Source organism: Mycteria americana, chromosome 10, assembly GCF_035582795.1.
Source record: "Mycteria americana isolate JAX WOST 10 ecotype Jacksonville Zoo and Gardens chromosome 10, USCA_MyAme_1.0, whole genome shotgun sequence".
Classification (NCBI taxonomy): Eukaryota; Metazoa; Chordata; class Aves; order Ciconiiformes; family Ciconiidae; genus Mycteria; species Mycteria americana.
Genome location: NC_134374.1, coordinates 26,086,479 through 26,112,286, shown reverse-complemented (window position 1 = coordinate 26,112,286; position 25,808 = coordinate 26,086,479). Strand labels below are relative to the sequence as shown.

Here is a 25,808-nt window from a genome sequence, read left to right as displayed (position 1 = left end):
CAGCCCGCCGTGAGCCCCACGGCGGCAGAGCCTGTGGGGCAGCAGCTCCCATGCAACCAGTTCCCCAACCCCAGTGTCTGTAACCTGCAGACAACAACCCCAATTAGTAGTGATGGGTGGCACAAAAAGTAATTCAGCCCCAAAAAGCACTGTGAAGAGAGTCGTGGTTGTAGAGGGGAGGCCGCTGCCTGGCGACTGTATTCAGCAAGCTGAAGGTAAGTGCCGTGGCAGGGGGATCGAACTGCGTTTTGAAGGCAAAAAGGCAAGCAATAGGTGTATGACATTTAAAAATGAGAACCAAACTATCCGTATTTTGTTACGTTTTAGTTGCTATGTATTGACTACCTCTGCTGTGCTGCACAGTGCGCAGTGGTTTTTCCCCTCCGTGCTCGAGAAGCCTCTGCCGGGTGTGGTGGAGAGGAGCAGAGCCGCCCGGCAGCGGGGAGGGCGGCGGGGAAGCGGTGCTGAAGCGTGGCGAAGCAGCGGGGGCCGGGTCTGCGTTTCGGGTAGCCAGCTCTCGTACAAAGCGTGTGTATCTGGCAGTGAACCTCTCTAGCAGCAGAGGAAGAACTGTGCTGTTTTCCCAAAAGATACCAACTTCCAATATAAATTTTCTGCTGGGGGGTGGACTGGGAAACCGGCACTGATATGGTTCTCTCCTCTTCTCTTCTCTTCTCTTCTCTTCTCTTCTCTTCTCTTCTCTTCTCTTCTCTTCTCTTCTCTTCTCTTCTCTTCTCTTCTCTTCTCTCCTCTCCTCTCCTCTCCTCTCCTCTCCTCTCCTCTCCTCTCCTCTCCTCTCCTCTCCTCTCCTCTCCTCTCCTCTCCTCTCCTCTTCTCTTCTCTTCTCTTCTCTTCCCTTCCCTTCCCTTCCCTTCCCTTCCCTTCCCTTCCCTTCCCTTCCCTTCCCTTCCCTTCCCTTCCCTTCCCTTCCCTTCCCTTCCCTTCCCTTCCCTTCCCTTCCCTTCCCTTCCCTTCCCTTCCCTTCCCTTCCCTTCCCTTCCCTTCCCTCCTCTCCTCTCCTCTCCTCTCCTCTCCTCTCCTCTCCTCTCCTCTCCTCTCCTCTCCTCTCCTCTCCTCTCCTCTCCTCTCCTCTCCTCCAGCGATGCCGGTGACCCTGGTGATAGCGAGCAAGTGTGAGCCCCTTTCTCCCTGTAGACCCGGTCTGATCAGCACCCACCACCCATCTGCCGTTTCCTCTGCTGTTTGTAGGTAAACAGAAATACCTCTGTGCCAGCCGGAACGACTGCACCATCGACAAGTTCAGAAGGAAAAACTGCCCGTCCTGCCGCCTGCGGAAGTGCTACGAAGCTGGGATGACTCTCGGAGGTACGTTCCGAGTAACGTCCCCTGGGCCCTTGCGATGGGCTGGGGCGGCCGGGCTAATCCTGCAGATAACGCGTGTGCTTGGCCTATGAATAGTCAGTAAATGTCTGAAAAAAGGAGGCTGATGGAGCGAAATGAGCTTCGGGAAACATTTGCAGGTTCCTAATACCAAAACTGAATTTCATTAAACTTTTGTTTGAGTTTCAGGAAACATTCTTTTCCTTACTTTAAAACCTTGTTAATCTGAAAAAATGTAAACAGCCTCTTAGCTGGATTCTCACTCACACCAAAGCCTCTTTGAACAGAGCACTCCCATTATAAGATTATTTTTCCCAGGCAGAAAGGGGCATTTTTCTTTACAACATTACAGCCCCAGTATTTTTCTTTGCTGAACGGAAGTTGCTCCTGTATCACTGGTAAAGATCCTTGGTACAGTTTGTCTCCGTTCCAAAACCTGTAGCTCTACCGAAACCTGACAGAGTGCCCGTATCCAAAATCTGAGGTTTTCTGCTCAAAATCTGGCAAGTACAACGTAGATCATCTTTGGGTGGCTCATCTTTGAGTTCATTTGATGTGAGAGCGAGGAAGAAAATACCCTGAAAAACAGGGCTGATGGACCTGACCCGCGATGAAAATGCCCCTGAGAGTGAAGTGGGGGGGAGTCACGGGTGACGCAGAAAGGAAACCACTGGCAGCGTCAGCACGGCGCGGAGGGAACTGGGGAGCCCTGGCTAGGTAGGTGGGCCAACATTTTAGTTTGAATACTCCCACCGTTGCTGGGATGGGCACTGCCTCCCGGACCTGCGGGACTGCTGGAACGCTGTCTTGAAGAACGAGCTGCCGAAATGGTTCTGGTTTATTGCTCACCGAGGAGCAGCGGTTTTAATTTTATTTCTCCCAGAACGGTTCTTACAGCTCCGGCACCAGCAACCCCGTCCCGTCGGCAGGGCAGGAGCCAGCCTGCTCCCCGCTGCTGTCATATAGTAAATCTGAGGGCGGTGGGGACACAGCTCTTGGGCGGGGGGTGATGCAGAGACGTGCGGCTCGCTCTTTTCCTCCTGGTAGCAAGCAGAAAAAACAAATGTCCCAAAAGGACATTTGGGACAGTTGCAGTCCTAAAACCCCGCGACGTCAACCCCGTGCGCTAGCTCTGACCGCTCTTCACTTACGCTCTCCCCGTCTCGGCTCCCAGTATCTGCCCCACTGGTTCTGCCCCCAGCCCCGGTCACCCAGCCCAGCTGGGAGGGAGCGAGGGCAGAGGAGCCTGGCCCAGCGCCGTGCCTGCCCGCACGCCCGCTCGCAGAAGCTCTGGATGACGGTCATTTTTGTGGCCGTTCATAGGGGGGCTTCCCAGGAAGCAGGGAGGCTGCTCCGGGACACTTCCCTTGTGCGCCTGGGAGGGTTGGGACCGGGATGATGCTGACGCCCTGCCCCTGGGATTGCTGGGCTCCCGAGCCGGGGGACGGGGCGAGGAGCCAAACCCGGCTCCCTGGTCCACAGCCAGCAGAAGGGCTTCGTGCTGCCATCCAGAACAAGCATGCTCTTGTTCGTAAGTGCTTTTTTCTGGTGAAATTTCCTTAAGTAAGAGAAGACACGCATCAGTGTAACCTTCTTCTGCAGGACACACTGACAAAATTAATACTAATACTGATAGCCCCCCGCCCCCCTTTTTTTTTCTTAAGCTCTTTGGGTCACCCTGACCTGTTCTGCCTGGTCTGTTTTACATTTGTTTTGAATGTCAGTTTGAAGGCAATTGTTAAAAACATGCATGCTATGAGTTTGTCCACAGTTATTTCTCCCACAGTAGAGAGGCAGAGCATTTGAAAACGCTTCCCAGCTCCAAGCAGTTGTTTTTAACTGCTGTTAATTACCAGTCACTTGCAGGCATAATAGAGCCACCTGTGACCAGCAGACCTGCGGCTCTCAGCCTGTCTGATGGGAGGAGGAGCTGCCACGCTGAATACCTTATATAGGAGACTCTGCTTTGGCACAGGATGGCAATATGTCGAAGTGCTTCATTATTGACTGAGATCACTCTGACCTGCAAGCTGAAATCCATTAAACAGAATCTTCTCTCCTGATCAACACGGCAAAGCCCAAGAGAAGGAAAAGAAGAAGAAAAAAAAAGTGATAACGCCGGTTTCGTGTGCTCTGTTCTGCTTGCGCACTGTCCTGCCTCTCCCACAGCACCAATTCCTACTGCGAGCCCAGGTGCCTGCACGGATCCTGCCAGCCCCTGTGCCCGGGAGCGTGCCATGGCACACGGGGCTGCACGGATCCTGCCAGCCCCTGTGCCCGGGAGCGTGCCATGGCACACGGGGCTGCACGGATCCTGCCAGTCCCCGCTGCGTACACAGGCATCGGGACCCCTCTGTCCTGCTGCAGTCTGCACTCTGCACATCGCTCAGCCAGCGCAACTCCTGCTGAACTGCAGAGCTCCGGATTTAAGGCACCTCCTGTTTGTTTGCTGCCAGTGCATTTTAATCTTGGTGTGCGAGGTCCCGTAGGCTGTTCCCATTGTGGGAGCCAAGCGCCTCTGCCCTCGGCCGGAGCTGGCAGCCCGCCTGCGCTGCGGGACGTCTGCTGTGCACCTTCAGCCTAGCGACTGCGCTCCGTGTTGGTCCTGTCTTGGGGCAAAACCCCCCAAACATGTAGAATTCAGTTCATTTCATTGATGGTAGGGCTAGAAAACGACTGCAATAACTGCCGATAGCCTGTAAAAGCCCGAGGCATGAGGCATACCTGTATTTAGTCCTAATTCAGGTCCAGTTACTGTGCTTAAGGTAGAGCTCATGTCTTATAAAAACATTTGATATCGATGTAAGCATTTCCAGCAGCGGAGAATCTAACACATTTTTTTGCCCCACAGTTGCAGTAGTTAATTATGTTCAGTGTTGTGATAGATGTACCTTATTTTTCTGGCCTTGATTTCCAGCAACTGCATCTATATTACGTCTTTGCTTGCTAAAACCTACTTTTATTGGATTTCTGTCCCTGCCGTGGGTATCTGTTGGCTGTGACTTAATAACCCTTTAGCCTTCTGCATAGCCACCTAGGTAAAATTCTGTACTTCCTTTCTCCAAGGTGCGTTGCCTAGTCTTTACTATTCTTATGGCTTCTGCAGTTTGCGAACACCTCCCTCGTACGGTGAACGTCTAACCACAGTTTCCCAGTGTCAGCAGCATCAGTGCTTAGAGGCGGTGGTAAGATGCTCTCCAGGCCAGTGTTGCCCTCCTTCACATGGCATGGGATCCTCTTAGTCCTGCGTCCACCCTGCCAGCTGGGGCCGCTGCGTTTGTCCGTCAGCTTTAGGTGCGAGTTCAGGCTGCCGAGGACGGAGTTCGACATTCATTGAATACGGCTCACTTGTTCAGTTGCTCGATATATCTACTTACAGTGAAATGTACTTTGCTTTGCTAGACTGAGCTTATCAGCAGACCTTAATCAATCTGTTCAGGTATCAGTTCTTAACGGTTGTTGCTGTTTTCCCATCTTTGCAGTGTCGTACAGACCTTAGTAGACTTAGTAGAAATGGTTAATTTTCTTTTTGGAATGCATGTAGACATTCACTAGCAATGGACCGTGAGCAACCATCATAAGAAACAAACCTGTCTGATGTTGTTTCAACATTTATAATTACTTTTGAGATTGATCAGCTGGGTGATTTAAAATCATTCAGCGGTTCCGTCTGATTTTATATCGTTCGAGTTTTTTAATTTATGTGGGCCAGACTGACTCAGATCTCTTAAACACGTCTGCTATACCAGTACTACTATAATTATCAACTAAAATTATCGTGCCTGAAAAGATTGATAGCGTAACAGCATCTGGTTTTGACAAGCCACATGTTGATGTTAATAAAAATTTTAAGAATGGGATATAAGTCAAGTCCTGTTTCAGCTTCTCTGTCATTTTGCCTGCAGCTGAAATCAGCGTGCGGTGCCTGGGGCCGGCAGGATTTCTCTGTCATTGCTAATGCAAAAGCAGTTTTCTTCCAGGTCTCCAGAACGTCCCTGAGTCCCAGCACTCGTGAAAAACCCGTGCTGGAGCCCGGAGCGCTCCTTCACCAGCTCCAGAAACGGCTGGCGGGAGGGCGGGCAGGTTAAGTTGCTTAAAATGTGCATCACTTCTATAATCGCTCCCTAGGGATTCTTGCACCGGTGAATATTTTACTGTGATACCATATAATTATGTCCTCTAAGCTTTTTTCCAAATACGTACGATATTGGCTCGGTTAACCCCGAGCCGAAGGGCAGCCGCGCTGTGGGTGTGGCTCGGACGGTGCTGTGCCAGCCGCTCTTCCCGAGGCTTCCTGGCCCTTCCTGGCCCTGCTAAGAGCCGAGCCCTGAGCTGCCTGTTTCAGCCACACGTGCCGGGGGTTCGTCCCCCCTTGCTTTGGAGAAGCACCACGTAGGCTTCTGCCTAGCTTAGCTCATCCCAGAATAAAAGCATAACGGATGCCTTTAATGTCTATTTTTTTATTTCTGTTTTTGTTCCCAGTAGCTGCTGAGTAGGAGCTACCACCAAAAAGGGCTTTTGCACAGGTGACTGAATATAAGCGGCTCTTTACCTCTGAAGCTTTTCTCCATCTAGTAGCATCAGTATTTCAGTGATCTGTGGAACAGCTCCTCCTGGAAAGCACAGACATAGGGCTCCTCTGATAAGAGCAGTTATCATCCACCTTTACTGCTCTCTGACACGGAGGGGTTTGGCTTATGGCTGCAGACTCAGAGCCAGCACGGGTGGTTGCTTGCTTTCGTCTTACTTCACTCAGTATCTTTTAGTACGAGAGAATTTCATTTTCAGAAAAAAAAATTAACATCTAAACCAAACCATGTGTGTGTTTTATACAGTGCGGGTTTGGCTCCAGTTACGCACAGGACCTGATGGGCACTGATTATTCATCTGTGGAGGATACAGTTCGGTTTCTATTTCCTCTTTTAAGCCTGGGAGCTTTTCTTTCCCAGCAGCACGCCCGTCTCTCAAGGTCCAGTGCCAAGCACCACCATGAGACACGGTTTCTGCCCAGGTGGGGTCAGCCCCGGCGCCTCCTTCCCGAACGAACGCGAGGTTGTTTGGAAACGCGGGATCAGCGTTCTGCGCTCCTCGCCTCCCGTGCTGCTTGTCGAGAACAAAACCCGAGGGCAGCTTCCGGCGAGAGCGGTGCCGTACCTGTCCCGGGACCGGCTCTCCGGGGGCTGGAGAGGAGAGTGCCGGGAGCCTGCCAGCGCCGGTGCTGCCCGTGCTGCTGCGGCTTCTGGAGGGGTGCCGGGGGAGGCGCGGTGCTCGGGCTGGCCTGCCGCGGGCAGACGATGGCTGAAGCACCCCACGCTGCACTGCAGCCCTGTTTTCCTGTTGCTGTCTCTTATTTTTATTACTCTTTTCTCCTCCTTTTTTGCAGAGCAGCCGGTCTTAATTGCTTTTACAGTAGATCATCCAAAGTACATTACTTAAAGATCAACGTTTTGAATTGATTTACAAAGCTGCACTTTAACTTGACATTTTTATGTTTTGCTGCTTATTTTTCTAATTACAGCTGAAAGGAAATTTGAGATAAGTATCATGTAATGAAGGAGCCAAAACCCAAAGGACAATTGGTTTGATATTATATTCTCTGCTTGAATTAAGCCTTCGGCTTTTTTTCTCTAATTAGGGTTTTTGGAGTCAGTAAGGGGTGAAAGCTGTTCCCATCTGCAGTAGCCTGCTCACCCATGTTGTGCTGAACACTGTCGCGTAGGTAGCAGATTAGGTGAACGCTGACTGTCCAAGAATTCTGAAGTCGCACATCGGAAGCTCCTGGTGTAGCTTGCTAGGAGACCGGCATCTGTAGTTAAGAGCCAGGTGCACAGGAGAGGCACGTCGTGACGGTGACGTGGGCACAGTCGGCGGCTGCCGGCACTCCCAACCCCACAAGCCCACTCTGCTGATGTTCATCTTGAAGCTGGCTGGCAGACCAAGGCCACCCCTGCTCGAGTCTTCTCCTTGTTGGTGGGCTAGCTGGGGAGACTCCAGGGAAACAGCCGGGGGGCCACCTGCTAGCTTTAAAAACGCAGTTTCCATAATATATTAGTAGAGTAGTGACCCGCCTGGGAGAGCTCGGTTCCAGGGCAGCAGGGGTTGCAGGAGCCCCGGGCAGGGAGAAGGCGTTTCACTCGGTTGCAGCCCGCTTCCACTCTGGCCTGGGAGGGAACAGTCCCACTTAAGCATCCAAGTGCAATGGCTTTTTTCCCTGGAACGTGTCCATCTACTGAGTTTATTTGCTTGCGTTGCTTCCCTTTATAATTGCGTGCGAGTAGTTCTTTGAATCGAGTCACCTCTTCCCTCTTTTCCCCAGTTCTTCCTCTCCATTTCTAAGTGGGAGTTAAATGTGAGACTGATCATGGCTGAGGATGTAAATGGTGCTTGTTCTTTCCCATATAAGGTTAACGAGCTTAATGGATTTCCTTAGCTAAATGGATTTCCTTGTGCAGTGTGTGCTCCCTTTTGTCCTTGGGTGCGGTCTGCGATGCCGAGGCACTCTTCGGGCAGTGTGCGCTGAAGGAGTAGCTGCTGCTGGCCTTCGGTTTCCCTCTCCTTGTTAATATAAGTGATGGAGCTGGAGGCCAAGAAACCTCAAGCTTTTTTTTTATTTTTAAGCATCACGCTAAAATGTGTCATTTCCACAGCCCGCAAGCTGAAGAAGCTGGGTAACCTGAAGATGCCAGATGACGTGGAGGCAGCCAGCTCATCCAGCCCCACAGAGGAGCAAGCTCCCAAGATGGTGATGACGCGCATTGATGGGTATGAGTGCCAGCCCATCTTCCTCAACGTCCTGGAGGCCATTGAGCCTGGCGTGGTATGTGCCGGCCATGACAACAGCCAGCCGGACTCCTTCTCCAACCTGCTGACCAGCCTGAATGAGCTGGGGGAGAGGCAGCTGGTCTACGTGGTCAAATGGGCAAAGGCCTTGCCAGGTGAGGAGGAAAACTAACAAATCCTGTCCCTTCCCTGGCACGTTCCTAAAGCCCCCTGCTCGCATCGAAGGAGGTGGTCTGCAGGCCGGGTCCCACCCTCACACAGTTCCCTGGGGGAGCGTCTTCACCAGGGGCCTGGCTGTGTAGTATCTCCGTAAAGCAGGCTGCAGCAGCAGCCGCAGCGTTGTCTCCTTTGGGTGGCTGGTTGATGGGAGAGGTGACCAGGGGGTGACAAAGTATGCAGAAACTTGTGCTTTTGGGTCTGTCCCTGCTGATACCCCCCGGCACACAGTGCTGTGTAGGCATGCGTCTGCTTCCCCCCGTGGGAAGGGCTGTTGCTGGTCTTGCTCTCCAAGGGTCTTGCTCTCTTGGTCTCCAAGGGGTCCAGGGTCTTGCTCTCTTCCCGCTCTCCCTGTGGGGGTTTTGCTCCGCTTCCAGGGCTGTGTCCACCAGAGCTGCAGAAGTCTTCTCTGAACGAGTATTAGCCCCGTCCCGTGGCCCATATGAAGTGGGCAAATTCCCCAGGTGAATCAGAAGTGTGCCGCTTCATGGTGTGGAAGTGAGATGGGGGAAACTGGGCTGAAAGTAGCTGAGGCTTGAGAGGTGGGAGAGATCCTTCCTCGCCATTTTGGTATTTCACAAGCCAATTAATTGTAAAATAGCAAAAGAGAGTTACAAAATCCCAAAGGGCTTCTTCCTGGCAGTCGGGTTGCTCCTGCGTGACAGGCTGCTGGAATATATTTATGATGCATTCAGAGTTGTGACATGGGAGTACATTAGGGTTGGGAAGTTTCCAAATGGTAATAGTTATCAGGTGCTGTAAATGAAAACATCCCGGTGATATATGTGTTTCATTGAATACGTTCCTTGGTTCTGAGCATAGAGGTTACCAGTCCGTAACACGCTGCCCGTTGCGTGTCGTAATCCTGCCAACTGAATGAGTGAAATTACAGAAGACTGAGATCACTCCGGGTGCGGCGGGATCCCGTTCACCTTCCAGCATCCCCGGGACTGGGGCGTGGGGACAATACCAAGCTGCCTTCCTCACCCTGGCCCTGTTCCTCAGGAAATGCCACAGAAAACAGGGATCCTGCTCTTTATGTGCGGGGTGATATGACCAAAGGAGGAAACTGAGACAAAATAAGTTTGCCACTATATGCCACAACCTGGTGATGAAGAGCAGTCAGACGTCAGACATGCCCAGAAATTCAGCGGTCCCCTGGAAGCAGCCTGAGCGGTGGTCCAGGAGGAGCGTTAGTCTGAATATGCTTAAGTGCAGAATAGCCCATTCTGCTTCTTATGTTCTTGAGTCAGAAAAGGTTCACCTAGCTTGTGAAACCAGGGACAAATCATGCTTTCTCTTCCGGCTTATCTACATCAGACATCAAGATTTCTTCAGAAAAGTACACGGAGACACCAAACCCTACCAGCAGTCCGGGGGCTGAGGCTGTAAAACTGCGGTAGTGCTAATGGAAAGGGAGAGTGCTTTGAAAAACATTTTTCATGGTAACCACCCCCTTATCAAAGGCTTTTACTGCCCTGTACTGCACCTGATCTCCGACCCCGTGGTGTGTGGCCGCGCGGCAGTGCCAGCTGCTGCACCGCTGCCTCCCGGGGCCGCAGCCCGCTCTGCCAGCGATGGCACCTGGGCAAAATTAATTCTCATCTTCTTATGTCTGAGCGGTCACCGCTCTCTGGGCGGTTACAGTATAACCACAACCCCCTCGGCAGGCCGGGGGATGGCTTACGGAGGGCAGCGCTCCTGCGTGGGATGCTGCCTGGCTGCCCTCCCCGTCCCGCCGGCTGCGGAGCTGGCGCTGGCCTGACCCTTAGCATCGCTGTGCCCGCAGCGAGAGGCAAAGCCGGTCTGTTTTCCCCGGCTTTCTCTCAGCGGTTCCCTGACATGTGCCAGCGCCGGGGTTCAACAGTAATAACCACAAATTCACCGCTTAGTCATTCTCCTGATATTTTCCAGGGAAGAAGTAAACAACCGCAGCCCCGTTGCTGTTCTGGTGCTCCAGGCAGTGGTCACGCAGCCCCTTGTCTCGAGCAGCGGTCCAGCCGCCGCTGCGAGGTGGATCTCGCCCGCCGCGGGGTTCTGCCTGCTCTGGCGCTGGCGCTCCCTCGGGAGCCGGGCGAGGACCGGGCACAGCGGGCGGCGCCGGGCCGGCTCCGGGAGCGGGCGGCTGTGCCCAGGCGCTGCCCTTCCCTGCGCACACTGCGGCCGCCTCGCTTTTTTGGGTAAAGTTGCAGGATCCTACCCCATAGCCAGAGGTAGTTTGCTGCCTATAATTTATTTAAATAACACTTCGGGTAATAAAGCAGAAGCGATTCCGTTCCTGGGTCTGCAGGCTGGCTAGGCAGCCTGCCGCTCGGCGGGCTCAGGAGGGGGGCGATGCAGGCGAATGCGTGCAGGGGGAGAAGTAACGGAAACAAAACCCGAGCAGTTTAAAACAGCGGGTTGCAGTTGTTGTTATCAAAACAGAAAGATCTTCACGCGGTCTGTTGGGAGACTGGAGGCCGTTCAATGAACGCCGTTGCTGGCGAGGTGCAACGGGAGCAGACCGGAGGGCTTGACCGGCCGCTGCAGTGCCACGGCACAGCCGGCCTCGGCCGTGAGGAGGAGGAGGAGGAGGAGGAGGAGCAGCGCCCGAGGCCGGCAGCCAAGGCAGCGCATCTCGGCGGGCGTTTCCAGTGCCGAGCAGGCAAACCCCGCTCTGTCCCCGGCCCCGCAAGGCAGCCCAGCAGCGGGCGTCCGCTGGCTGCTGGAAGTGCTGCGTGGTCCTCGGTAGGTCCCAAATGCTACCCCCTCTTCCCCTTGCCCGGTAACGAAGCACATCTGGCACAAGCATTGGCTTAACTAAGCATAAGCAGCCCTGCGTGTCGGTTAAGATATATATCGATGTAAAGGGGAAAGGTTTTACTTTCCGGCGACTGCTGCCGGTGGGAGGAGGGGGAACTTGCACCTGTAATAAAGGAAGCCTCAGCCTGGTAATACTGGCAATAGATTAATAGTGGTTAATAGGTGATTATTAACCTTGCATCTGCCTTGAACATCGCCTGTGTACCAAGAGTGACTAATATGCAGCAAGGTGTTCCTGCGCTTCTTCCGGCCGGGTTTCAGTGATAGCCTAGAAACACGACGGCATCAGGTGGGAGCATTTCTGAATCCTGCTTGCCTGCAGCAGCACTATCAGCCTCTGTCTAGTGGAGAAAATGTAATGTACGGCCCTTTGGACCCTACGCAACTGAAATTCTGCGTAGGAGAAGGTAGAATCGAACTGTGGTTTCCCTGGAAAGGAAAGATTAAATAACCACAGCTCGCCAAGAAAGCTGCTGAAACACAGAATTAAAAAATCTGATTAAATCCACAAAATCTGTCCCCGTCAAGGTAAGTGGAAGGAGTATGTATTTTCCCTTTTCCATATACATAAATTCAGTAAAGACGTTACAGTTAATTTAGATCAGCACTCAAGCACATTAGTTTTAAGATCATTTTAACTGGCAGCAAATGAAAAGGCTTCAGTTCATTCCCGGAGCTGTTAGGAAATCGGTCTGTAAAAACCAGCTGGGCTGCACGTGTGGGGAAGGGCTGCTCGGAGCGGAGCCGGGGAGGGGCACGCCAGCAGGGCAGGGGAGCACCCTGGGCGGTTTTGGCGACGGGGTGCCCAGGCAGGCGGGTGAGGTGCCCACCTGCTCTCCCGGGAGAGGGACCTTCGTTAGAGCCGTTGCAAAATCGCCGTGTGCTTGCCGTTAGGTAGGGCTTCACGGCTGCTGCAGGCCGCTGCTTGCTTGCTTTACAGTATGTCTGCTCACCCTTTAGCTGCAAGGGTACCATTAATTGGGCATCTTTTTCCATTCTCTGGACGACAAAATTTCCAGATACAAAATGAGTGTACGTTTATATTAGAGATGGTACTTACGGTAACACGTGAGGTGTTCAGCTGCTGATCTCTCAGGAGGTATCATCCTGGCACAGCAGCGCACCAGGAGACAATACAAAGAATTTCTTTCCAAACTGTGCTGCTTTACGATTATTCACAAGAAAAAGGTTACGCATTGATCTTTTTCAAGTCATCAGTAAATTTAATTTTACTTTTGCTATGATTTCTTTCTGTAGAAGAAATCATATTTGGGTCTCTTCAAAATATGCCAGTACTAAAAATTTAACAATATATTGTGGCATTAGGTTTGTATTTATTTTGTTTTACAGTGATTTTGGCCATACATCAATCTAAGATGCCTGGAGGGGGGAGTTTCCAGGAAATGATGGGTATCTGGTTTCTGAAAATCAGTTTTGTTTCAAGGCACTTCAGCTCAGAAACGGGAAGCAGTGATTCCTTTTAGAAGAGTCAGCCACCGTGTTTCTAGAAGTTGTTTTTGTGGACAAGCAGAAAGCCAGCTTTAAGTCCTGTAACAACAAAAGTGGTGTGTTCAAATACCTTTCCTTAAACACTGATAAAGCTTGCGCAAATATTTTTTTTTTTTTTTTTTTTAGTGAACTTAATTACAAGGTAATGAACAAGTGCACCGAAATCCTTCTCATAGCAGAGATTAGGAGCAACAAATCCTTCCCCCGGATATGCTGAATTGTAGCGGAGAGCTGGCGGCTAAGGGAAAGGGGGTCCTCGACGGGACCGGCCGCCGCAGAGGGGGCTTGGGCGCTGGTTTGCGGGGGCCCCGGCAGTGCCTGCAGCGTCACGACGGGGCGAGCAGAATGGGGAGGTTCTGCCGCAGATGCTGGTGTCTCCAACAGCTTCGTCCTGTTGATGCTGAACCCAGCAAAAGGGGGATGGACCTTCTGTGTCAGTTAGGGTTAAATTTCACGGAGTTCGCTGTTCACGGGTACGTTTTCTGTCTCCAGCTCACTTACAGGGTATAGGTGGTAGGATTTATGGGCCTGGCTCCCAGAATATAGGCACAAGGGAAACGAAATGTCAGAGACCTCCGACTTGCCTTCTTCCTCCCCCACCTCATCCTCTCCATCGTGCCTTGGCTTTGCAGGTCATTTCTGGCCCTACAGCATCTCTTGGGCCCAACTTCTCATAGGGAAGTTCTTGCACCTCTTTCGAAGGCAGAGCATCTGCCGTCATAAATACATTTGTATTCGCAGGATTTTCTGATTTTCTTGTCTGTGTCGTTAAGAGCATCCTTCCCGGGGAACTCCGTCGCCCGAGCGGGCTGGGGCGTGCGTCCTGTCGGGAGGGCTGCGCTGAGCCTTCTCCAGAGCTTCCTTCAAACTACAGAAGAAGTTCTGACCGTCAGTCTTCAGTTTGCTCTGCTCCTTCGTGTTCGCTCTGTTTTTTAATAGAGCGTTGTCCGCTAATTCCCTCAGAGGACAAGATACGTTTTTCCTTCAAAGAGGAATTTAAAAAGGGGAAAACCCCAGCCTTAGGGATCTGGGGGGGATGAGTGTGTAGCAGACCCACGAAATGTTCATCCTCGTCGCTGGCTGCCAGTGCGGGAGCGTTCCCTGCACCACCTCGCTGCCTCACCGCGAAGTCTCAGCTGCAGGAGCCAGCGGCGTGGCTCCTCTTCGAGTAACTCACGTTTTTCCAATCTTTTCAGAAAGTCTAGGCAAGGAAAAAGAACAGTGGCCAGTACGGGGCAGGAGGAGATTCAAGGACGCAGTCGCTGTGAATGGCTTCGGTTTTGCTAGGGGGTGAATTCATCTCTGACCAAACTTACTGGATAAATAGAAAGGTTTTTATAGCATGCGGTACTGTAATGAAATTTGAAAATCTGACTTAGACATGTCCTAGAGATGAGTATGACTGATTTTCTGAGGGCCTCGAGTTGCCCCGATGCCCTGTCCGCGCTCGTGCGGTGGTGACGAGTTTCACGGTGGCTGCCGGCAGGTCCATGCCCGGCTGGTGGCTGAGAGCCCCCGCATGGAAATCCCTGTTCGGGTTTGGTAGGACGCTCCTTGCACACAAGCTTCAGTTTTTTAATCTGGTGACATGACAGCTGAACGGAGAACGTACCAACGTAAAGCAAGTTTAGTCAGCCATAAAACATGACTTGTGCTCATTTGCAGTTGACAGCTTCCCAAGCAAGAGGCAGATGCTTGCCTTAATGCATTATAATTATACACTGGAGGTGTTAGAATTGCTTTAATATTTGATTGAAATAACAGGATTTTCTTGAAACCAGATTACATTTGACTACTGACAAGGATCTGGAAAAAAGTACGGTGTTGGAGGTGCTGTTTGTGCGTGTTGTAAACATGCCTGGGATTTAACTGTCAACCACCATCTGGGAATACTAATTTGACTTCCACTGGTTTTTTTGTTTAGCTTGCGATTCAGCAGAGGTTTTCATATGCATTTTCATAGTCATTAGATAAATGCATTGTGTATTTGACAGAGAAACCGAAGCAGTTTGTTAACCACGTGATGAGGCCTCGGGGTTACTTGCTGGCTCTGACCATTATACATTAAAATCCATTTACTTAAATTTGGTGAAGTCCTAATGGGTTGAAAATAATGGAAGTTTTTCGGCTTATTTCTTGAGTGCCAGAAGGGCACCAAAGGAGGTGATTGGTTAATGAGGGCTTGTTTCTGCCTCAGCGTCTGGAGAATGTGATACGGTTACTTGTATTGCTGCTGGGGCTCCCGCTCCCCTTCCGCCGATTTATTTCTGTTAGCAGAGCAGAGCAAAGCAAACAAACCCTCCTCGGCTATTTATTTCACTTACTTTTGACATACTGTCTCACGTGGCAGTTGTGAACGTTTTGGAGCGGAGGCCTCGGGGGTTACGCCGTGACTGCGGAGCGTGTGGCGCGGCGGGCCCCGGTCGGTCTGGGTGTCTGGTGGGTGCCAGAACGGAGGGCTGAGGCAGGCGAGCCGGGGCCGGGGGGAGCGGGACCCGCTCAGCACCCCGAGCTGGACCTGTTGTCCTGCGGGACTTTAGGAAGTCACTGAATCCCATCCTGCTCTATCTTTTTGGTCCAGTCTGTTGCAGAATGAGGCTTGTTCACCTCCCTGGGTCTTCCGAAGCCTTCAAAGACGATTTGTGAGGATGTTTGAGACTCTTAGGGGAAGACGTCATTTATTACCGCTTGTCACTGCCCTCCTTTAAAACGCTTTGCTGCTTGTGGTTTTCTTTATCCCCTCCTCGTGTCTGGGGATCCCCTTTCTCCCCTTGCCGTTGCGGTTTTGTGCTTTGGCTGTTTCCGATTGCCCATCAGGCTGCTGCCGCTGCCGCTGTGCCAGCCGGCTGGGTGGTGGGTCCTGGGGCGAGCCGAGGTTAGGCTGTCGGCCACCCTGTCGTAACCGGAGCACGGCGGGAGAGCTGGAGTCCGCACGGAAACAGTCCTGGAAACTGCAGGAAGCCCATAGTAATTTGTGACATCCCTCTCTCATTTTTTAATAGGATTTTGCAACCTGCATGTGGATGACCAGATGTCAATAATCCAGTACTCTTGGATGGGCCTTATGGTTTTTGCTATGGGTTGGCGGTCTTTCACCAACGTCAATTCCAGGATGCTTTACTTCGCTCCAGATTTGGTCTTCAACGAGTAAGTGCGAAATAACAGCAATCTAATACAGTGCTTTGTCTGGGTCAGGCTAGGTGAGAAATGAGAACAAGACAAGGAATTTGCTTTCCCGTCTGCTCCTGAAGTGTACAGCTTGAGCGATCGTGCTTTCAGAGCTGACCAACAAAGCGTAGGAGGGCCCTGCTTTTCCCCTCTGCTTGCTCCGCGGTGATCTCCAGGAGCAATGAGAGTTGCAATGACTCTCCTGGTCCTTCTTCCCTTTCCTCAACCTTGCCTCGGGTTCAACCTCCATCAGGGCAGCAGCAAGCGCTGGTGCTGGGTGTGAAGGGCCGGTCCATACAGACCTGCCTTTTTTCTAAGGGGTTTGAGTTCCTGGTTGCAGCTTGCTTGGTCAGCTGGAGCGAGCAGAAACAGAGACAAACGTACATTGTAAGTTCCTGATGGGCTCTCTCTGATGTAGCCTCAGCTTAGAGTTGGGGAGGGTTTGTTGACACTGAGGTAGAAGAGCTTAAAAACAATAACCGAGCCCAGCAGTAAGCAAAACCACGCCACCTCGCTGAGAGCTCCCAGCTCAGCTTCGCACCCCTTGCGAGCAGCCACGTTTGGTGAATCGCTGCAGTCGTTTTTCAGGAAGGCAGAAGGTCAAACAAAGCTTGCAGATCCCAGGTAGTCATCCGTTGCCAGGCAAAGAGGATTACACACGGGCATTTTGGAAGCGTTCCTCTCCGGCATGCAGGCCTGTTGCTGCCGCATCCCCCAAGACAGAGCTGAGGTTCTTGGCAGCGGGGACGTGCCGGGCGAGGCTGGGATTGCCGGGTCGGGCAGAGCGTGTCCTCCCCGCACGTCGCACAGGCAACGCTTTGATCTCCTTGCCTCGCGTTACGCGTCTTGCCCTGCCAGGTACCGGATGCACAAATCCAGAATGTACAGCCAGTGTGTCAGGATGCGGCACCTCTCTCAGGAGTTCGGGTGGCTTCAGATCACACCCCAGGAGTTTCTCTGTATGAAGGCTCTACTCTTCTTCAGTATTAGTAAGTACTCGCATCCTTTCCTCAGCAGCTCTCCAGTCGCTGTATGCTGCATCGCCCTACAGGTATCTGGTGCTTTCCCTGTGCATGTGCAGGTACTCACACTTCCCGAGGGATGGCTGTGCATGTTCTCCTCTACTTCAGTCTGGGCTGCTCAGAGACGACGAGCTGCCAAGCGTAAGGATGCCACCACCCAGCCCCCTGCAGCTAGCCCATCCCACCTCTGCACATTGCGGCATTGCTCCCATGCAGCTCCTGCAAGAGGTTGCTCCTCAGCCTAACTGCTGTCGTCACGGGGACCTCCGAGCATCAGCTGCTGAGCAGGAAAATAGCGCTGCGGCTTGTTACATTGCCTCTCTTTTGTAATGAGTGCCGAACAAGGGTCCTTGGGTTAGCAGTAGTCCAACAAGCTGATCAGAGTGAGGGCCATAGCGGAAGCAGGGCTGGTGGGCAGCTCTTTCCTCCGAGGTCTGCACCGACCACTTCTTCAGCCTTCCTGTTGCTCTTTGATTCTCTCCACTCTCTGGGCAACTCTTACTGTTTCCTTCTCATGTTCCATCCAGTTCCAGTGGATGGCCTGAAGAACCAGAAGCTCTTTGATGAACTTCGAATGAATTACATTAAGGAACTTGACCGTATCATCGCTTGCAAGAGGAAGAACCCTACCTCCTGCTCTCGTCGATTTTACCAGCTCACCAAGGTCCTGGACTCCGTGCATCCTGTAAGAGAGGACAGTGAAATGTCTATCTATACACATAAGAAACGATGTAAGAAAGAAACTTTTTACAGTGAGGATGATCATTCACTGGAACAACCTCGCCGGGGTCGTGGTAGTCCCCGTCGCTGGAGGTTTTCCGGAGGCAGTTGGGCAGGGTGCTAGATAGTCTCATCCAGGCTCCCTTTTCCAGGGAAGGTTGGCCCGGGTGACCTTTCGAGGTCCCTTCCAGCCTCGAACAGTTCGATGGTTCTGTGATTCTTTGTGCTTGGCTGTTTAACTCTTGGCACGCCTTTGCAGGGACGGGGTTGCGGTACGCTCCCAGAGAGAGCGACAGCCAGCCAGCCGCTAACTGCCGAGGGAGTGAAAGCGTCTGTCTGTCACTCCCTGCAGCGGCCACTCTGGTGCTTGGGTTTATGGGCTTCCTTTTCCAGCAATGAAAAGCTCTTTGCAGACAGTACTTTTCCATCATCAGCCTAGCAGAACCGCTCAAAATCTCAGTGCCCCCAAGGGACCTTTTCTGATTACAGCAGTGAAAACAAATTCTCTATTTGGGACTTAAAGTTGTACTGGTGAAATGGGAGCTAGACCTTTCCTCTTCCCGGGGCTCAGCTCCATGCCCGTACGGTTACACGTCTACAAGCAAAAAGTAATTTTTAATAAGTGAAGTCAGGAGCATCTGCACACGGTAAGACAAGTTTCTGTAGGAGTAAGAAAGTGCCGTTTTTATACATCCCCGTTTTTGTGGGACTCAGTAATGTCTGAGCGTGAAGGGCCATGGCAAAATACGCTACATGCTGCCAGGCTGGGTAGCTCCCGCGCCCACCCTTGGGATGCATACCTGCCATCTGATCGCTGCCGGCAGGGCGGCGAGGGCCAGAGAGCAAAGCGGGTCCCACTGCAGCCAGGTCCAGCCCGGACCGCTGTGCCTGCTAAACCTCTGCTCGGTGTCTTCCCCGAGAAACCGCTGAGCAGGGACTTCTCGCTTAACAAACTTTCTTCTTTTCCCAGATTGCCAAGGATCTGCATCAGTTTACATTTGACCTTTTAATTAAGGCACATATGGTGAGCGTGGACTACCCTGAAATGATGGCTGAGATCATCTCTGTGCAGGTTCCCAAGATCCTGTCTGGAAAAGTCAAGCCTATCTACTTCCACGCACAGTGATCTTCCGGAGGGACCTCCCAGTTCTGCCACCCCCGTTTCAGCCATCTCCTGCCTGTTATTTCTGCACTACTGTACTGCAGTGCCTTGGGGAATCCCCTCTACAGAGGCGGCGTGCCAAGAAGATGGACGGTAACAACTGACTACCTGCTGGGATTCCCGAGATTTCTATTTTTCCTGAGGTACCTCTGAACTGAACTACCTGCCACGGCTTCTGCCTAGGTTTGGCTGGCTCGCTGTGCTGGGACAGGGGACTGTGGCACGGTGGCAGCGGCACCGTGTCTACGCTTTCTCGTTTGTGTGTTTTCTACAGTGACTTTTAGTGGGCCACGGGAGATCGGGGAAAAATGCCAGCAGTTATTGGGTTTGGGGTTTTTTTAAAAAACAGAACAAGACAAGAAGCAGGTTGAACCTATAAGTTTGCGTGTGGGTTACTTTACTGGCATCCTTCCGGACTTTTTATTTGCATTATGGTGCTGGGAAGCAGATGAGTTAAAATATTGCAGTAGGGAAACAGAGAAGAGTTGGGGGGACGAGATGAATTTGCAGCCTGATGAATTTCCCGGACCTGCTGCTGGGTCAGGAAGCTGCCGCGCAGCCGTTGTGGGCTCTGCTCCGGACAGCACGCCGCTGCCGTCTGCCGCCCCGCAGCCCTGCCTGCGCGGCAGCGCGGACGAGCGTTAACGTCAGCCGCTGGGGCGTTACGGGGTTGTCGGCAAAAGGGCTGAGGAGGAAGATGGCCTTCGGAAATCCCCAAAGATGGCGGATGGCTACTGTTTTCCACCTGGGATGGTTTTCCTGCAGCCGGTCAAGCTGGATCTCGGTCTGCCCCGCAGACGCCTGGGCACTCAGCAGCCACGTTCCCGTCCTCAACAGCTGCTGCTCCTCCGACACAGCCGTCCCCACCTCCGCAAGTGCCTGACGTCCTCAGACCTCGCGCTCTCCCCTCCTGCCGTGGGCACCCGAAGCCCCCTGCCCAGCCCCTCACCCGCTCTCCTCCATCTGGGTGTCTGCAGACCCCGGGTTTCCAGCTACGCTACCTATTTTCCGTTCGTCCCAACTATTCTTTCTGATGCCAGCAGACGAGCGTCCCGGGAGCAAAGCAGCGGGGCCGGGATCTGCGCGACCTGCGCGGCCACGGGACTCCTGCTGTTAGTCCTGTCCTTCGGGAGGCGGCTGTGGCGACGGGCTGCTGCTGCCCTGGCACTTCAGGGGCTTGTAAAGGAGACGCCAAAGAGACCACCTGCCTTCCCGAGCAGCGCGCACGGCTCCTGCTAATTGCAGGGGTTGATTGCAGCCCGGGGGGACGCCGCACCGTCCGGCGCGCGCCGCCTGTCCCCAGCAGCTCCGCGTGGCGTGGCGGTGGCGCAGCCAGCGCCCGGGCTGACGCAGCGCAGGCGGCAGCTCCGCCGTGGGGACGGGTGAACGCGTCCCGGCTAGCGGGGGCACTCGGTGCACGACCAGCTAACAGCAAAGGCTGGTCGGTCTGCAGCTGCCGGTGACCCCAGCAGCCAGGAACACCTGGGAAAAGCAGGCTGTGTTTTCAGGCGTGAGCGTCAGCCTGACTCGGTTTCATACCTCAGGTTCAGAAGGAAACACAGGCCCACCTGACGCCCGTATTCAGACTTGTTTATTTGGTGGGCTCCGCTTCCCACGAAGTGGCCAAGCCTGCGTTCCCCATGGCATTTCAGCCCCCCCCTTCCCGCACAGCCGTGAGCCCACCAAAACTGCCTGGTCAGACCTGGCCAGGGGTGTTGGCGAGCGTGGCACGTGCAGGGTAACACTTCTCATGGGGGCTGCGGCACAGTCTGGCTTTACCGACAGAGACATCTACAAGGGGTCCTCGTGCCGGCGCAGGCAAAGAGCAAGTCCGTGCCTTGCCGCACGCGGTTCGTTGGCGGGCGGTGGTTTCGCCGCTGCGGTACGGAGCGGAGCTTGCGGCGGAGCTGTGCCCGCCCAGAGCGCTGGTGTGTCCTCTGGCACGGAGACGCCGCAAGCACGAAGCAAATGCCGGTGCCCGGAGAGGTGAACCTGGTCAGACAAGTGCATCGCATCGCGCTGCGTTCCCCCTGCGTGATCCCAGCTACTGTGTTTGTCAGATGTCTTTAAAAGTGAAGGGAACGAGGTTTAGGCCAATCGATTGCCACGCACGTGTCGTGCAGAAACCAGTGCTAATGCTTCTGCTGCTTGGACCGTTCAGGAGCTGAGCATCGCCGTCAGCTCTTCAGGCAAATGCCCTCGTGCTATGTCTGGGTTCTTTGCAAGCTCTCAGCAAGAACAAACATGTAATTTTCCTGATACTTTTTAATCATGCTATGGGATTTTCATTAAGGGAAGGGGTAGGGAAAACCCCAAACCTATCAAAGGGGAGGATCTCTCTGTACAGTTATTGGTAGTGGGTTTTCCTCCCCTGCTAGATAAGGCTCTGATCATGCTCTTCTTCCTGAAATCCCTTCACGGAGGTGGCAACGGAATCCATAGATACCCTTCCTGAGTGCCAGCCAACAGGATGGTGTTCTCAATACTTCTCCTATTTTAGAGGGCTGCAAGCATTTTAAATGTTCGGATGATCTACTAACATTTGCAAATGAACCAGTAAAAAACTCCTGCTGGTGCATTCCTCTCTTCTTGAACATTTTCTGGCTACTAGCAGAAGAATACAATGAATAACTGGGTTGGTAATACCCTGATCTCTGTCCTCAATGGGAGGATGCTCACGAGCAATCTGAATAGCTCCTTTGGAGAGCGTTCTATTTTGCAGAAGCTCATGTCAGTAAGGTTTTCATTAGTTAATGAGTGGGGATATCCTGCTGGGAGATGGGGAAGAAATCAAACTTAATAGGGATTTGCATACACTGATTTGCTGGTGGAAGCATAGTGCAAATGAAAAATGGTTTAGAAGGGGATATTGCCTATGTATCATCTGCCAGATGGGTGCAGCTCACACGTACGATGCCCCTCCAGCCGTGCGTGCTTTGAGAAGGGAGCGGGAGCTCAGGTGAAGTGCCGACGGGGCAGGGGGGCGGCCCGGCTGCCTTTGTCGATAAGGAGCCCAGAGCCCCGGCGCGCTCGCGTGGGGCATTGGGGTTGTGTTCTGCACCGCTTCAGCGTCAGAGTAAAATTCTGCAACTTTCTATTCAAAAGCTTTCTGTGATATTATTAGAGGGATGACTGGAGGATGTGGGAACCAGGATCGCTAGCACCTGTGTGTGTATTTGCTGGGGAGAGTTAACACTGTTTCCTTGTTTATTTGCGTGGGCTGCTGCAGGAACTGGGGAAAAAAGAGACTTACGAAATACCAAAGTCCAGATCCTGCCATATATCTTTGTACTCTGTGTTTTCTTCTGCATTTTCTCGTCTGCTTTTGCTTTAATAAAGCAAAGAGAATTTCACCGTCTTGACAACCATGTAGAAACTGTCCCTGAGGCTTCCCTCGGGACGGCCGAGCCCCAGCAGAGGGGACCCCCGGGGCATCGCTGACTTGCACGGCCAGGGAGCCGACCACGCCCACGTCCCCCTTGGCTTTCACTGGCTCCGCTCTGGTTTATCTGGGATGCGTGGGCTTTTGTGCTGGCCTGAGCCGGGTCATGGCTCAGACCGTCCGCTCCCGCTGGAGGCAGCAGATGGAAGACAAGGAGCACACGCATTGGCCTCGGCCCGGGAGCGGCGTTTTTGCACGGAAGGGCACAATTTCGTGAGATAAAGGGTGCGTGATGAGGTTGCCTTTAGCTAGCGCAGGAGGAACTCTTCCTCAGTTCTACCTAATGCCAGAAGAAGTGAGCCAGGTGACGCGGTGCAGTTGGATGCCCTGGGCCAGCGAGCACAGCCCCTGGCCCACCTTGGCCCACCCTGGCCCAGCAGGCTCCTGCCAGCACCGTCCGCGGTCAGCGGGGAGCTTCGCTTCGCTTCGCACGGGCGGGAGCTAGGGAGCGGCTCTCCGCTTGGGAGACTGTGCGAAGGTTTCTGGAGACCCTGGCAGCAGCCGAACACTGTTCCCGTAGAAGTCAAAAGGCCCGTCGTGCTCGGCTTCAGGAAAATCGGCGTCAAGCCAGAGCAATGAGCGCTGCCCACCGTGCCCGGCAAGGTAAATGCCAAGTGAGTCGGCCCTGCGGAGGGAAGGCAGGGCACTGACCGCCCTTGCCACCGCGTGCTGGTTTCACGCTTGTCGCCCTGGCCTGCGGGGTGCCGGTGGGGTCATTGCCGGGGTCCGCGGGGACGCTGAGGTGGTCCCGAGGTGTCACCTGCGTCCCGGGCAGAGGGGCCGGCGGTGCCGCGGGGAGAGCCGGCCGCCCTTGCAGAGTCACCTGCCGACACCGGCTGTCTCTGCAGCTCCTGCTGCGTGCCCTGTCGCTCCACTTACTGATCGCTCTCCCCAGATGTTTCAATAACATAATGTGTGTTAAACATCTATATATATACATTAAAAAAAAGGCATGCCCCCATTTATCTTGCTAAAGATATCTATTTAACGTAATGCTCTAAGAGAGTTCCTTTTCTGATTGCACGCTGATCACAACTAAGTATTCTGCGGGAGAGAAGTCAGTATGTGCCGATATTAATGGAAACTTTTAATTTAATACTTTTTTCTGGTTAGGTACCGCCTAGTTTTCAACGGTCCATCCTTTCACGGCACGAATGGAGCGTGCACTGGCATAGTCTGGTGTCGGCATCCGCTTCTCCAGCTTTCTTGTAGCCGATTCTGGTTAGACAGGGATGGGATTTGCACTTGGGGGACAACAGAGCATCCTTGGTTTCTGCCCTCTTTGACTGCAGAAAGTGTCCTTGCACTTTAGGGCAGAATCCTGGAATTGCAGAGCGGTGGCTGTTTTCTAACTGTCTCAGAGCAGACTTTGAGAGGCACAGAAATCCTTTCTCGTACCGTAACGACTGGGCGAGTCGAGCTCTGCCCCGTCGCCTCCCGGTGCCCGCTGCCCGGTGACGGCCTACCTGGGAACCGGCAGCCGGCCCAGATGCCGGCGGGGCAGGGGGACAGGCGGCGGTCGCCAGCGCCGCGGCGGGGACCGCGTCCGCCGCCCCGGGGCAGCGGGGACGGCCGCCTGCCGCAGGCTGGGGGCACGGCCGGCGGCCCGGCCGTGGACCGGGAGCTCCAGCCCGTTCGCGGGGGCGGCCCGGCCCCGGGGAGAAGGGCGCAGGCTGCAGCCTCCCGCGCCCGCCCGCGCTTGCTCACCCGCTCCAGGCAGCACGGGGGACTGCTGCCCCTTCCCTTTTAAAACGGCGGGGGAACCCGCGCTTGTGATTCAGAGAGTAAATATCTGCACCACACGTAAAACCACAGCAAATTTATAATAAGCTGCTCTCTGTGCATTTTGTGTTTTTGTGTTCTGTGGCGATTTAATGCTATTTTTATTTGTTAACATGTCTCTGTAATAAAAAGAGTTCTCTATATTGATATACTTTATTTTCTTTGTAATAAGCTAAAAAGCTCGTTGCTGGTGCCTTTTTGCCTGGGGAGGACTCCCAGCCCGCAGCCGCACTCACGAAAGTAACAAAGCGTAATGTCTCTGCAATTGCTGGTTTCACCACAGCCGAGTAAGTCACAAAGCAAACGCCGCAGGGTTACCGACGGAAAAAGACCAAGTAGCCTATGGAATGGGCAGAAAGACTTTCAGGCACAATGATGTGGTTATTTCCCTAGGCCTGGTTCCAAGGCGAGGGCTAAGCTTTCAGCTTCCTACGCCTGACACGGAAAGCGCCTTTGCTCTGCCTCGGTGGGACTTTGCTGCTGCGTTGCAAACCTTTATCCTCTGCGAGCTGCAATGAGGCCAAAGCATACACCTATCATTTTATTACGGTTGCAATTGTGTTACGGTTGCGACACCGCAGTCGCTTTCAGTCGCCTTTCAGAAATGGCAGTGTTTTGCGTAAATTAAGAGCATCTGAGGCCAAATTCTGCTTCTAGAGAAGGACGTTAGTTGGATTGTTGCCACTGCCCCCTTTTTTTTTTTTTTTTAATTGGAACTATGATCTGGTCCTGAATACATTGAAGAAGGAAAAGAGAGACCTACAATGTCACGACGTCATCGAGACCGGAGAGCAGTGACAGCCGCTGCTCGGCCAGCGAGATGCGGTGGAGGATGCCCAGGGGACGACCGTGACTCCGAAGTCGCCGTACGGGGTTGAAGGACATTTATTCTCATAACCAAAAAGAGGAGCCTGTCTGGCGTCCAGGATAAAGGCAACCCCAGCGACACGGTGCCAGGGGAAATGAAAATGCCACCTTTTGACCGGTCCAGTCCGTGCTTGGGTCCCGTGCACGCGCTCGGCCTGTGCTGTGCCGCAGGGCAGACCTTCGCCTTTGGTGTTCAGCTCGTTTTGTAATCTTAAAACCTGTTGTTGTTCTCAGTATAATAAAGGCAGAATCTCGTTTGTCGGAACACTGCTCTACGCGTGTATTTGGCTTTTGTTTCAGTTACGTGCATGAAAAATGTTATCCGGCGTGATGAATATTAGCTATTGAAGATGCCAGGAATAAGTGGGTCGTTTCTCAGTGGACGAGGCTGTATGTCGGGTTATTCGTAGGCTATTTTTCACAGTCAGATTTTGCTATTAATCACATGTCTGAACTGTTAATTCATTTACACATCAATTGACTAATCCTTTCATATATGCCTCTTCGGGTCTTTTAAATTGAATTTCATTTGATTAATGTATTTCTCAGAGCAAGGAGCTAATAAAGGCCAGCGTCCTCCTCCTTTTGTTGTTGTTTTCAGTATCTTTATGAGCACTTGTAAATCCATTCTGCTGGAACTTTGTTATAAAATTGACCTACGCTCTCCGAGTAATAAAAAAGACTGCTCGTCAGCCCACTTTATTAATACAAAGCACAGATGTGAACACGGCACAGGGTCAAGATTTTGTTCACTGTGAGACAGACCAAAGAGCTTGGGAAAAAAATAATACCTCATCAGTCCACAAATAGCTGGCAATGTCTAGCGCGTACCCGCACGGCAGCGGTACGTGTACCCGTACCCCGCGAGCGGAAGGCAAACGGGCTTTGCAGCGCGGAAGCCTTGCCCACGTGAGCAGCGTCACGTTTAGTCATCTGCAGAGAATCCGGTCCCGTCCCTCTGTTTGAGTCACAGTTAAACATGAATGTGTTATTTTCA

General features: G+C 52.9%; 2 protein-coding genes across 2 annotated transcripts in view; one reads left to right on the top strand and one right to left on the bottom strand.

The window, feature by feature from the left end:
- Positions 1–24,087, top strand: part of AR (androgen receptor) — a 63,970-nt gene extending 39,883 nt beyond the window's left edge. Inside the window, exons 3-8 of the mRNA XM_075513505.1 lie at positions 1,210–1,326; positions 7,989–8,276; positions 15,651–15,795; positions 16,675–16,805; positions 17,366–17,523; positions 18,529–24,087. Of these exons, the coding sequence (XP_075369620.1) occupies positions 1,210–1,326; positions 7,989–8,276; positions 15,651–15,795; positions 16,675–16,805; positions 17,366–17,523; positions 18,529–18,684 (995 nt within the window). The 3' untranslated portion in view covers positions 18,685–24,087. The remainder of the gene's footprint in view (positions 1–1,209; positions 1,327–7,988; positions 8,277–15,650; positions 15,796–16,674; positions 16,806–17,365; positions 17,524–18,528) is intronic.
- The window catches only part of EDA2R (ectodysplasin A2 receptor), a 311,154-nt gene that overhangs the window by 163,009 nt on the left and 122,337 nt on the right, over positions 1–25,808 (bottom strand). The gene's annotated exons all lie outside the window — the stretch shown is intronic.